Genomic DNA, 13,661 nt, shown 5'->3' with positions numbered 1-13,661 from the left:
CCAGAAATTTTTAAAGACCCTGTACGTACTAGGATTTTAAACCCTAGGATTGAGAAAAAATATAGGCCAGCACCTGCAGATCCAGCCTACATTAAAGCCCAACTACCATTGGATTCCCTAGTCATCTCCAAAGCTAGGCAAGGGCAAACTCACAAACTTCAGGTGAGGCACCTCCACCTGATAAAAAAAAAATCAAAGGTCATAGATGCCTCAGGCAAAAGAATAGCCGCACAAGCTACCAACATATGGCGCATAGCTAATACACAAGCCCTCCTTTCCAGATATGATAGGGCTCATTATGACCAGCTAGAAAAACTGCTAGACCATCTACCTGATCAATATAAGGCACAAGCAAATGATCTTATACAAGAAGGGAAACTCATTTCTAATACCTTTATCAAGTGCACACTAGACGTCGCAGATACTGCATCTAGAGCTGTAAATACCAGTATAGTACTTAGAAGACCTGCGTGGCTACGCATTTCAGGATTTAAACAAGAATTCCAAACTGCTATTTTAAAACAACCATTCAATCAAAACCAATTGTTTGGACCAGAGGTAGACACAGCTCAGGAAAAAATGTAGTATACAGACACTGCTAAATCTATGGGAGCTTTACAGTTCACACAAACTAGAGGTTCCTTTTGTTGCTCCTTCTACAGAGGGGGCTTAAAATCAAACTGGTACAAACAGTACAACATCCTTCAAATCCAACACACAAACATCCTCTAACCAGGGATATTTTAGAGGAGGATATAGAGTGAATAACAACAAGGGAAAAGGTCGAGGTAACCACAGTAATCGAACCTCTTCCGCTACAAAACAGTGATTTCCCTCTGCTCCCCCAACAGCATTCCACTCCTGTGGGGGGCAGATTAACGCAATTCCTGCTTGTCTGGAACTCCATCACAACAGACAAGTGGGGAAGACAGATTATCCAGTATGGATACTGCCTGGAACTTACAGCAAACCCGCCACACAGACCACCCAAGCAGCGTCCAATGTCTACAGAACACCTTACTCTGCTCAAACAAGAAGTTCTGTCACTTCTGCAAAAGGACGCAATACAAATAGTTCCTTTACAAGAACAAGGAACAGGGGTTTACTTGCTGTATTTTCTAATTCCCAATAAGGACGGGACATCGACCTCAGGCCCCTCAATTACTACATACAATCAGATCATTTCCATATGATCACTTTACAACAAGTGCTCCCACTGCTGCGACCACTAGACCTAAAGGACGCATACTTCCACATTCCTATACATCCTGCTCACAGAAAGTGTCTAAGGTTTGTACTGGAAGGGCAACATTATCAGTTCAAAGTCCTTCCATTTTGAGTGACAACAGCACCACAAGCACCACAAGTATTCACAAAGTGCCTAGCAGTAGTAGCAGCACATCTCAGGAGACAATAAATACATGTCTTTCCTTATCTAGACGACTGGCTCATAAAAGCCAAGTCATTTAATCAGTGTGTTCAACACACACATCAGACAATTCAAACTTAGGGTTCACCATCAACTACACCAAGTCGCACCTGCAACCCTCCCACATACATCAGTATCTAGGGGCTACAATAAACACGTCTACAGCTCTAGCGTATCCCAGTCCAGCAAGGATACAGAGCATTCAAGCCTTAGTCACACTTTTTCAACAGCAAAACTCTCTGCAAGCCAGAGTGTTCATGAGACTAATAGGCATGATGGCATCTTGCATCTTCATAGTACCACATGCAAGACTGCAAATGCGTCTGTTACAAGATTGTCTAGCACAACAGTGGAACCAGGCTTACGGTCAACTAACAGACCTGGTGTTGGTAGACAGCTGCACACATCGCTCTCTGCAGTAGTGGAACACCAAAAACTTGACAAATGTTTGTATTTATGTGTTTGTATTTATATAGCGCACTTCTACCCTGGGATCTCGTCGCGCTGTATTGATACCGCTGTGGAACCCTTCCTGGCTTTTCCTGTGAAATGTCCACTCCTGGGCACCCCCAAGGTGAACCCAGGCATCCAAGCGCTGCTGGGGCCGTTGTGGAGATTAAGCAAGCTATTTCCCAGAGTCAGAGTGGGGCCCATGATTAGACTAGGCACGAGGCGAGAATTATCAGGCATCAGGGTCTGCCGCTCTAACCTTCGAGCCACGCTTCTCCACCAAGGGGCGGCCGTTTATCCAGTATTATGGGTATCTTTCATAGATTCACATGCCTGAATCATTCCCCGTCGTCTGGGTGGGAGTCCCCAGTATATAAAAAGAGTAATGTCATAAAGACCTATACATAGCAATAGGCCAGAGGCCTCTCATTAGTAACATATCCATGTCCTTTTGTAAAAAGGACCACTTTGGCTAAGAGCCAATCAGATCTCACCACTCTCTAGAACCTTCCTGGAAGGAGCCCTAGTCACTCAGATTTTCTTCCGCACGTCGTGCTAAGGGAGTCTTCTCTGAGCTCTGCTCAGTTTCTTTGTATTTCTGGATTTATTTCCACATATTTGTCTCAGAATTATATTTCTGTGAGGAATCTTCTGTTTAGCCATGGCTGATACTCCAAAAAAGGGACTTTTCAGACCTTGTGCCTCTTTTGGCAAAAAGAGGCTTCATGTGGATGACAGGCATGAAGACTGCCTTTACTGTCTATATCCTGACCATTCAGCAAAGGATTGTAAAGTCTGCTGTACTTTTTCGACCAAAACTCTCAAGGATAGAGAGGGCCGACTGCTGATATGGCTCCAGAGACTTAAGGACAAAGATCAACTAGTCTCTTCAGGTGAGAGTGAGTGTTCCATTGGGAGTGTAGACTCTACTCCTAAAAGGCCTAGAACTTCATCCCCAGGACCATCTGTACAGCCTCCTCAAAAGAAGACGCCCAAGTCTTCAGAGGATCCTTTTAAGGCTACTGCTGTAAAGGTTTCTCTAGAAGATCCTGCCTTCAAGAAACCTTTGTGACATCTTCAGCCCTGCCTGTGACAAGGTCGACAGCCACGATCTCCACGTCTGTCGCGTCATCTTTATCATCAACGTCGACAACTACTATATCCTCATCGTCGACGGGTAGGTCTGTTCCATCTCTTATTATTAAAAAGACCTCGACCGCGCCACCGACGAGTGCCTCATGGTCGACGAAGTCTAAACTGTCGTTGTCGACAAAATCTTCGCCGTCGACGAAACTCTTCATCGTCGACAAAACTATCACCGGCGTTGAAGGCCCCATCGTCGACGACAAGTTCATCGTTGATGAAGTAGTCGTCGTCGATACCAGCGTCGACGGATCAGTCGACGGCGATCCCAGCGAAGCCGACGACGACACCAGCGTCGACTAAGTCGTCCACGAAGCAAACATCGTCGCCGCTGCCGTAGACAACGTAGTCATTGAAGAAGACAGTCGACGACACAGTCCGATGTGACTGTCAACGATCCCCCGTCGACAACCATTCAATCGACGGCAGGATCACCTCCATTGAAGTGTACCTATACACACTTCAGGATGACTACGCGTACACTTACGCCAGAGTTAACCTCGCCGAGCAGGGTGCAACCATTTCCCCCGGCTCATCTCCTGGATACTGAAGACTCTGATGAGGGCTCTACGTTTCAGCAAGCGACAAGTCCATCTGAACTGCATGTAAAGCTTCACGAAAGCTCAGACTATGAGGAACAGGGAGAGGAAAGTTTGGAGTACCAGGAGGAATTCCAACCTCCACCACTTCCACAACAGCCTATGGTGTGTCTCCCAGCTTTTATTGTGACAGACCTGCAGTTTCTTATTGCGGACTACAAGCAGAGGTTCCCGTCCACTGCTCCACCTCCGCCAGTGGTGACACAGCCAGTTGTGACTCCTACAGTTGTCACACCGCCACCTAGACCTCGGCCTGCTCCTTTAGTCCTCCGACCAGATCCGACTCCCTCACGTCCTCTACCATCCTCTGATGAGGAAGAGGAAGAAGAGGAGCAACAACGTGAGGAAGGGGAGCTCCAGGAAGACGAATGGGATGAGTATGTAATTTCAGGTCCAGCATCCCCTGTGCAGGCACAAACGGATTCTCCCCCGGAAGACATTGGGGTTTCCACAACATTGTAGAGAGAGCGGCGTTGCGCTTCAGCCTCAAAGTAACGGCAACACCTTAGGATTGCTTCCTTTATGATTTTAAAGAACCATTCCAAAAGGCGGTACGATCTATTCCCATCATTGATCACATCTGGGAACAAGGGAAGAAAATAATGCAAACCCCTTCATCTCTGGTTCCAGTGCTGCCCAGACTGGGTAAAGAATATAAAGCCCCGGACACAGCCCCAGCTTTCCTTATTGGCCTTCCAAAGCCGGACTCTGTGATAACCCAGGCAGGACAACGCAAGTCAAAAAATCCTTCGGCTGCATTGACTGCGCCGCCAGATAAGGAAGGCCGAAAGCTAGACAACATAGGGAAAAGGTTTGTGTCTGTCTTGTCATTTACAAGTGCGTGCAGCAAACTCTTTAGCTTTACTGGGACGTTATAACCGTCAAATGTGGGCAGACAAAGCTCCATACTTGGATTCGCTTCAAGAGGAGCAGAAAGAAGAGATGAAGAAGATTCTCCTCGAAGGCGAGCGCCCTGCCTCGGAGATGATTGATGTGGCAATGGATAACGCATCCACAGGGTTCCGACAGCTAGCAGGAGCTGCAGTCCTGAGACGCCAAGGTTGGCTTAAGGCAACATCTTTCCGGCCTGAAATTCAAGCCAAGGTATTAGACAAGCTGTATGACGGTAAGCTTCTGTTTGGACAACACATTGATGAGATGCTTCAGGGTATCAAGAAAGATACTGATACCGCAAGAGCTCTAGGTACTCTTCAATACAAGAATCCTTCCTTTCGAGGCTCCAGAGGAAGAGGTCAGTCCTCTAGAGGCACCTATCAGGGATACAAATCCACGTACAGCTCGGGCCAACAATACAAACCCCAGTACCAGCAAAGGCAGCAGCAAAACCAGTCGTCCTACAACAAGTCTTCCATTCGCGGACGAGGGGGAAAGAAGGACGCAGGCAGAAGGCAATGACTTCTCTCTGCCACAGGTCTCCAGTTTCTCTCCACCTTGCAAAGTTGGCGGGAGAATTTCATCTTTCCTTCACAATTGGCAACAAATTACGACGGATCAGTGGGTCCTCCAACTTGTTCAATTCGAACACTCTCTGGAGTTTGTAGAAACTCCTCCTCAAAAGCCTCCAATCCCAATGCGGCACAAAAATCTAAAACTACTACAATTGGAACTCTCCCTCATGCTCAGAAAAGGAGCGATAGAAAGAGTCCCCCGGAATCAGAAAAACAAGGGATTCTATTCCTGATTCTTCTTAATTCGAAAGGAGAAAAAATGGAGACCTATATTGGACTTGAGAAGCCTCAACCAATAACTCAAAAAAGTCATTCCGCATTGTGTCCATCCAGGAGGTGCTACAACTCCTCAATGCAAACGACTTTATGGTGTCTTTAGACGTTCAAGACTCTTATTGTCATATACCTATCCACAAGCAATTTCACAGGTTCGAAGTGGCGGGCAAACACTACCAGTTTCGAGTGTTGCCCTTCGGCCTAAAGTCGGCACCACGCATTTTCACCAAGTGTCTGTCTCAAGTAGCAGCATACCTTCGCCAACAACATCACCAGGTCTTTCCGTACTTAGTCGACTGGCTCGTCTATACAAGTCCTTGTTAGGAATGATGTCCTCTAACATCCTGTTGGTCCCACACTGCCGCCTTCGTATGCGCCCACTTCAGGAGGCGCTTTCTGCTCAGTGGATTCAATGCAGGGGATCCTTCGACGTCATCCTGATAACTCCTGCCATGGTCCAGGCTCTGAACTGGTGGCTTCATTCTCAAAATCTACGGCGGGGCCTATCCTTCATACTTCCAATCTCGCCGGATGTGATAACTACGGATGCGTTCTTGAAAGGTTGGGGGCGTTCCTTCAGGACCTCCAAATCAATGGGCAGTGGTCCCCGGCAGAGAAGCAACTTCACATAAACCTCCTCGAGTTGAGGGCAGTGTACCTGGCACTAAAAGCTTTTCTGCCCAGGATCAGGAATTCCCCAGTGCTTGTGAGAACAGACAACACCACCACAATGCACTATCTGAACAAACAAGGGGGAACACGCTCTCTATCGTTGTCTCAAGAATCTAAAAAAATTTGGAATTGGCTTCTGCAGCACAACATTTCCCTTCTGGCAGAGTACGTCCCAGGGACGGACAATGTCCTGGAGGACTCTCTGAGCAGGCAACTTTCCATATGCCACGAGTGGGAGCTAGATCATAATCTTCTCAGCTTGGTATTCGCCCGATGGGACACACCACATCTGGATCTGTTTGCGACGCAACACAACGCAAAATGCCAACATTACGCAACCTGGCATCCCCAGAAGGGATCTCTGGGGAATGCATTTTCGATTGGATGGTGCAACATCTTTGTGTACGCATTTCTGCCATTTCCCCTGATTCCCAGGGTTCTCTGGAAACTGAAGGCAGAGCATTGCACCTTGATCCTAATAGCTCCAGCGTGGCCGCGCCAACACTGGTTCAGAGCTTCATCTATCGCTGGAACCGCCAATTCTATTCAAGCCTTGCCGACTCTCCTTACAATGAACCAAGGTCAAGTCCAGCATCAGGATCCAGCATCTCTCAGATTGTCGGCTTGGCTCCTGAGTTCAGAGTTTCAAAACCTAGACATTTCTCAAGAATGCAGGACAGTCTTAGCCCGGGCTCGGGCGGACAGTACCAACAAGACGTATTCTCTCAAGTGGAAAAGGTTCTGTGTATGGTGTAAAGCAAACAAGATAACCCCTTTTCTTCCACACCTGCACAAATTCTACCTTACCTTCTCCATTTGGTGCACTCAGGACTGGCGCATGCCTCAATTAAGGTCCACCTGGCTGCAATTTCACGTGCAAGGCGTTCATCATCTGGTTCTTCCCTCTGGTCCGAGAGACTAGTTAAGCAGTTTTTAAAAGGTCTTTTCAGGACATTCCCTCCGGTGAGAGCTTTACCACCCACCTGGCAATTAAACATCGTCCTTGCTCAACTGATGAAACATCCCTTTGAGCCAATACACAAAGCTGACATCAAATACCTGTCCTGGAAAACTGCTCTCTTTTTAGCGCTCACATCAGCAAGGCGTGTAAGTGAGCTGCAAGCTTTCTCTATTCAGGATCCTTTCTTGCAATTCAATCAGGACAGAGTTATCCTACGAACCAACCCTAAATTCATCCCAAAGGTTCTATCTAATTTTCACTTGAATGAACCTATAGTCTTGCGGACTTTCTTCCCAAACCCACTTTCTGCAGCAGAGAGGTCTCCCCACTCTTTAGACCTCAAACGTTGTCTGAAATTTTACATTCATCGAACAAAACAGTTTCGGAAATCAACCAACTTTTTGTCGCTTTCATCAGGCCTAGAAAGGGCCTTCCTTTGACTAAGCAGAGCATTTCCTGTTGGATCTCGGAAGCAATAACTTTCTGCCATCAACAGGCAGGTCATCCTCTGCATTCTAAAGTGAGAGCTCATTCTACCAGAGCTGTCTCTACTTCAATGGCGCTATTTTATCGACATATGCAGAGCGGCGACGTGGAAGACATCGCATACGTTCACCAGGCACTACTGCTTGGATTCTGAACTTATGAAGGATGCAGCTGTGGGTCAAGCAGTACTCCGTCATCTATTTCACTAGAGGTGAGCCTTCTCTTTCATCCCACCTTCCTACTGCATACTTGCACATTTCTTTATTACATTGTTGTTGGGGTACTTGTTCTATTTCACAGATGATATTCTTACATTGTGTGATTTTACATGTTGTACCTTACGAAATGTGGTGGATATTGCTTGTTACTCTGATACAGGCAGGTAAATCTATGAAAGATACCCATAATACTGGATAAGAAATGCGTTACTTACCTGTAACTGCAGTTATCCAGTATTGGTATCTTTCATAGATTCACATGCAACCCACCCACCTCCCCTGGAAGGGCTCACCTTAGCTCTCTCAGTAGGTACTATTTAGCACTGGGCTTACGAAAATCTGAGGGACTAGGGCTCCTTCCAGGAAGGTTCTAGAGGGTGGTGAGATCTGATTGGCTCTTAACCAAAGTTTGGTCTTTTTTACAAAAGGACATGGATATGTTACTAATGAGAGGCCTCTGGCCTATTGCTATGTATATGTCTTTGACATTACTCTTTTTATGTACCGGGGACTCCCACCCCAACGACGGGGAATGATTCAGGCATGTGAATCTATGAAAGATACCAATACTGGATAACTGCAGTTACAGGTAAGTAACGCATTTCTTCTCGAGCCTGTTCCACATCTAGTGTTTACAGCAGACTCATCCCTCACAGGATGGGGAGCTCATCTCCTACTTTTGACAAAAAACAACCTAGGCAACTAGTGTTTTAAGACATCTAACAATGTAGTATACATAAGGACAATTGGCTACAAATTATTATAAAAATACATGTTTTATTATAAATTTTTAAACATTTAAAAAAACCAATGGCATAAATGTAATAAAGACAATGAACACAATTTGAATCATATATCATACAATATCAATAAAATTCATACATTCATAACATTTTATGTAAACAAAGATTTAGAAAGGTTAAAAAATTATAAGTGGCAGAATGGGTCTCTACGAGTGTTTCGGCGAACCAGCGCCTTCTTCTGGAGTAGCCACATAAACTCTAAAAAGATATATATAAAAAGGAACATTAATTATACATGATTAAATTAAAAGAAAACACATAATATCCTACGTTCTAACATAGTAGCCAAATTGTCCTATTTCTAATCAAGAGTTATTTATATATTTCTTTCTTTTCATTTCCTTGCATTATCTAAGATGTTATCATTAGGATAAGATGTTCAGAGTAACTGATACACATGAATTAATTATCCGTCTTACAACTAGGATTTTATGAAAAACAAGTGAACAATTATAACAAAAAACAATTCTAATAGCGGCCTTCTAGGTATATATTGGCCTCTTGGTATATATATATTTAGAGCGGAGAAAACTTATTTGACTGCTCTTATTAGCACTGATTTTTAATGAATTTTCTGGAAACAGACAAATGTCTTGTAGGTAATTGATACTTACAAGCAACAATGAAAAATACACCGAAAGTTGATAGTGAATCAGTGTGATGCCCGGGTATTTTCTATGTTGATGAGATATTGCAGGTGCTTTAAAGGAAGAGAAGTGGGATATGACATCTCTTTTGATTAGTCTATACATTGTTTTTGGCCTTTAGTAATTATATATAATTATATGGCTCTTTTCCAGTTTACCTGATTAGATGCAGCTTATCAATGTAATTCCCGCCAGCCGGAGACTTGTCATAAGCTAGTCACTTTTGATAGTTTGGTATCGTCGTCTTCTATACAACCAGTTTATCTATTTTGAAAGTGAAGGAAAAGCATAGTGATATCCTTTGTTTATTTGTTCTATTTAGATTTAATTTGATTGAGCTATTAAAGTTACTCTCTTTAACTTGTTTCACCTGTATCTAGCTAGCTGGATCAATAGCTCAAAGATATTTACATTCCCTTTTGTTATTCTTGTTGTATTATTCTAAATATCATTTCTCCTCACATTTCAATGGTTCCCCACTTTTGGGCTTCATAGTAAAGGTAATAAAGGACTTATATTTTCTCCTAGGTTTGTATGCTACAGATAATTATTGGGTCTTCATTTGTATATCACTAGGAGAAGGCTAGCTATTCTGCTTATTGCATTTCTCTAGATTCATTTACCTTTGAGTGAGAAATTCTTGGCAAGTAACAAGCTTACCTTAAAAGATCTCCCTGCCTGTAGGGTGTGACAAAAAAAAGCTCATCTCCTACACCATACAACTCAAGGACAATGGAACAGTCAACAACAATTGCTCCATATCAATCATCTAGAGCTGCTAGCAATATTCTTAGCACTCAAAACATTCCAAGTACAAGTACAGAACAAAGCTGTCTTAATCCGGACGGACAACATGACAGCCATGTGTTACATACAAAAACAGGAGGGGGACACACTCTCTGCAATTATCCCAACTCGCACAGAGCATTTGGAGATGGGCCATTCCACAAAACATATATCTGTTGGCAGAGCACCTTCCAGGAGTTCACTATCAGATAGCAGATCTGTTGAGTCAGCAGACACAACAAATTCACGAATGTGAACTACATCCGCAGTTTCTTCAACCATTCTTTCATCCAGACATAGATCTGTTCGCCACACATGAAAACGCAAAATGCTCAACCTTCCCCGCCAGGTTTCCACACCCGCTGTCCAAGGGCAATGCGATATGGATGAACTGGTCAGGCAGATTTGCGTACGCTTTACCGCCCATACCACTAATACCATTAGTAGTACGCAAGCTCAGAAAACAGTCTCTAAAACTGATCCTGGTAGCTCCCACATGGGCACGGCAACCGTGGTTCACCACACTGCTAGAACTATCTCTAGTCCCACACCAAAAACTACGACTGACTCCATCCCTACTCACGCAGAACCATGGAGACATCAGACACCCAGACCCAAATCAATTGAATTTGGCGATCTGGCTCCTGAAGTCTTAGAGTTTGGTTATCTTAACCTACCACCAGACTGTATGATCATCATTAAAGAGGCTAGAAGACCTACTACCAGAGCTGCTTATGCTGCTAAATGGAAAAGATTTGCCATTTACTGCAATAATAATCAAATTGATCCCCTGGATGCTTCTATCCAAAATATCATTTGCTACCTTCTACATTTACAAAGGTTTAACTTGGCATATTAATCCATGCGCCTACACCTTGCAGCAATTGCGGCATACTTACAGAACAGGCAACCTCTGTCTCTTTTTAGAGTACCTGCAATTAAAGCAACTATTCAAGGTTTAAAAAATAATTTCACCCAAGTTACCACCTTCTCCAGTGTGTAACCTTAACGTGGTTCTTACAAGGCTCATGGGACCCCCATTTGAACCTCTACACAAATGTGAACTAAAATTCCTCACATGAAAAACAGCTTTCCTTATTGCCATCACCTCTCTTAGAAGAGTGAGATACAAGCGTTCACTATACAAGAACCTTTCTTACAACTACATCGTAACAAAGTTGTTCTAAGGACTAATCCTAAATTCCTTCCAAAAGTGATTACTCCTTTTCATTTAAACCAATCTGTAGAGTTACCAGTGTTTTCCAAAACCCTGACTCTGTAGCAAAAAGAGCTCTACATACCTAGACGTTAAAAGAGCTCTTCTCTACTATGTAGATAGGACTAAATCTTTTCAGAAGACACAACAATTATTTGTATCTTTCTCTCCACCTCATAAAGGCAACCCCATCTCTAAGGGTGGAATTGCAAGGTGGATTATAAAATGTATAAAAGTCTGCTATCAAAAAGCAAAACTTACATTAACAGTTCCTCCTCGAGCGCACTCCACACGCAAGCTAGGAGCCTCCATGGCTTTCTTAGGGAACATCCCCTTAGAAGACCTATGCAAGGCAGCAACATGGTCTACAACACACACCTTCACTAAACACCACTGTGTTGATGTGCAAGTCAAGCAGCAAGCTGCAGTAGGCCAAGCTGTTCTTAAAACTCTTTCAAACAACTGCCAACAGATACAGGTGAGACACTGCTGCACAATCTATGCATAGTGTAGTATCTGCAGCTCATTTGTCTCGAACGGAAAATGCGTCTTACCAGTATGCATTTGTTCTTGGCTGTAGAGCTGCAGATCACTACACGCCTTCCCGCCTCCCCAGGACTTGTATCTGTTCCAGTTTCTATCTTACTTAGATGCACACGCATGGACATCTTTTCTTTACTTCTACTAACTCCATCATTTCCCATCATGGTGAAAGACAATCTAAGGATGGAGCTGATGCCCATGCGCACTATTGTCCAAGGGAGGAGTCGCCTATCTCGTGACTACAAAAGACTTCTTCCAAGACGACAACATGCAATCATCTGAGCCCAACACCAGGTGGCGATCTAATGCATAGTGTAGTGATCTGCAGCTCTACATGCCAAGAACAGATGCATACTGGTAAGTAGCATTTTCCTTTCCAAAAATGTCCCGTAGTAGAACAGCTGAGGTGTACCTGTAGATCATCAGACGGGTAATTTTCAACTTCTAAAAGCTCGAGGTGATATAATGCAACCCCACACTTTATTATATTTAAGAATTTTAAAAGGAGTATTAAAGAATGCCTTGGATTGGTATAAAGTTTACAAAAAAACAAAATGTATGGTGCTCTGGACTGACTCTGAGTCAAATGGGCATAGGTCGAGTTTGACATCACAATAAACATTTATATCAACCAACAACAAGTAGCAATGGGTCAAAGAGAACCAACAAACTGACTATGTATCTGTAAGGACGTGACTTCAACTGAAGATGTAAAACAGCGAAATCAGACCTAGGGTACTTTCTCAGTGAGAAAAAATTCCCATCACAATAAACATTGCCTGGATATGAGATGCCAAACCTGAACCTTATAGATAAAACAATTTGTGTGAAGAGTAGTTTGGTACCAAACACTCCTGTGTTTGGTAAAGCCATTATGGTGCTGAGAAACTTGAGTTGTTGCGTTTGCAGCCCATGTACAGTCTATTGCTTCACTGACACTTACAATTTTCAAGAATAGGCCTCAATATTGTAGAGGCAGATCTGGTCGTGTAGATAGGCCCACAACTGGGATATAGTGCACACTGTCATTTTGTCTGCACCTGGCCATGCGTGCTGCAGTGGCAGTCTGCATGGCCTAGGTGAGGGGTGCCTAGAGAACTCTCTTCAGTTCCCATGCCCTTGGTACCCTAGTACCTTTTTACCAGGGGCAAACAAGGGCCTGAAGGGCCAATTGGGGAATAGGTCTTAGGGAAGTAACACTGCACAGAAGATTTGATTGGCAGGGACCGTGTGCACTACAGTCAAAACCACATCAATGTCCAGGCAAAAAGTGGGGGCTAACTATGTCAAGAGGCACTTTCTCACATAGGTTATGGTTGAATAAATCGTCATTGTGTGTGTATATGTGTACATTGCTCTGTAGATGTAGAATCTAAAAGATTACAGCATACGCAAGTTGAGAATTGGAGTAGTCTGCTCACAGATGAGTAACTTTTCTTTTATTCATTTGTGTCTTTTCTAGATTGACATGTGAAACCTCCCACAATAAATGAAAAATAAATATGGATAACCTTTTTTGAGTAACTTTCCAAATTTTAAACCACTGTTTTGACAAACTTTGTTTCTTTACTTCTAGGATTCTTCCCAAGGGAATTCAATTTTCCAGATTAATATGATCAAATATATTAAGGAGAAATACCCAGAACTGCAGGTCATTGGGGGCAATGGTAAGAAAGCTTTTTGTATAATTGTGACCATGTGGACGCTTTACTTTTTTCTGAAAAGGAACATTTCATTTCTTAGCACAGTCATTACAGCTGCATTAGGCGTACCCGGATGTTACCCATCTGGTGGCTAGGCAAAATGCAGGACACACTATCTAGAGGTGGACTGTTCCTTTGTAACAAGCTCATACGTCACAAATAGATGTAGCAACTGTCTCAGTGATGTACTTATAACATCAAGAGTGGGGAAATCGTTCTGAGGATGGAGACTGAAAAAGTAGTTTAATTATTACTGAAAT

At 43.6% G+C, this 13,661-nt stretch overlaps 1 protein-coding gene across 2 annotated transcripts in view; it reads left to right on the top strand.

Moving 5' to 3' along the window:
- IMPDH2 (inosine monophosphate dehydrogenase 2) overlaps positions 1-13,661 on the top strand; it is a 357,233-nt gene that overhangs the window by 166,664 nt on the left and 176,908 nt on the right. For both annotated transcript variants that reach the window (XM_086939329.1, XM_086939328.1), the window contains exon 8: positions 13,275-13,365. In XM_086939329.1, the coding sequence (XP_086795455.1) occupies positions 13,275-13,365 (91 nt within the window). The remainder of the gene's footprint in view (positions 1-13,274; positions 13,366-13,661) is intronic.

This window comes from Lissotriton vulgaris, chromosome 9, assembly GCF_964263255.1.
Source record: "Lissotriton vulgaris chromosome 9, aLisVul1.2, whole genome shotgun sequence".
Classification (NCBI taxonomy): domain Eukaryota; kingdom Metazoa; phylum Chordata; class Amphibia; order Caudata; family Salamandridae; genus Lissotriton; species Lissotriton vulgaris.
This window is presented reverse-complemented; position numbering and strand designations above follow the sequence as displayed.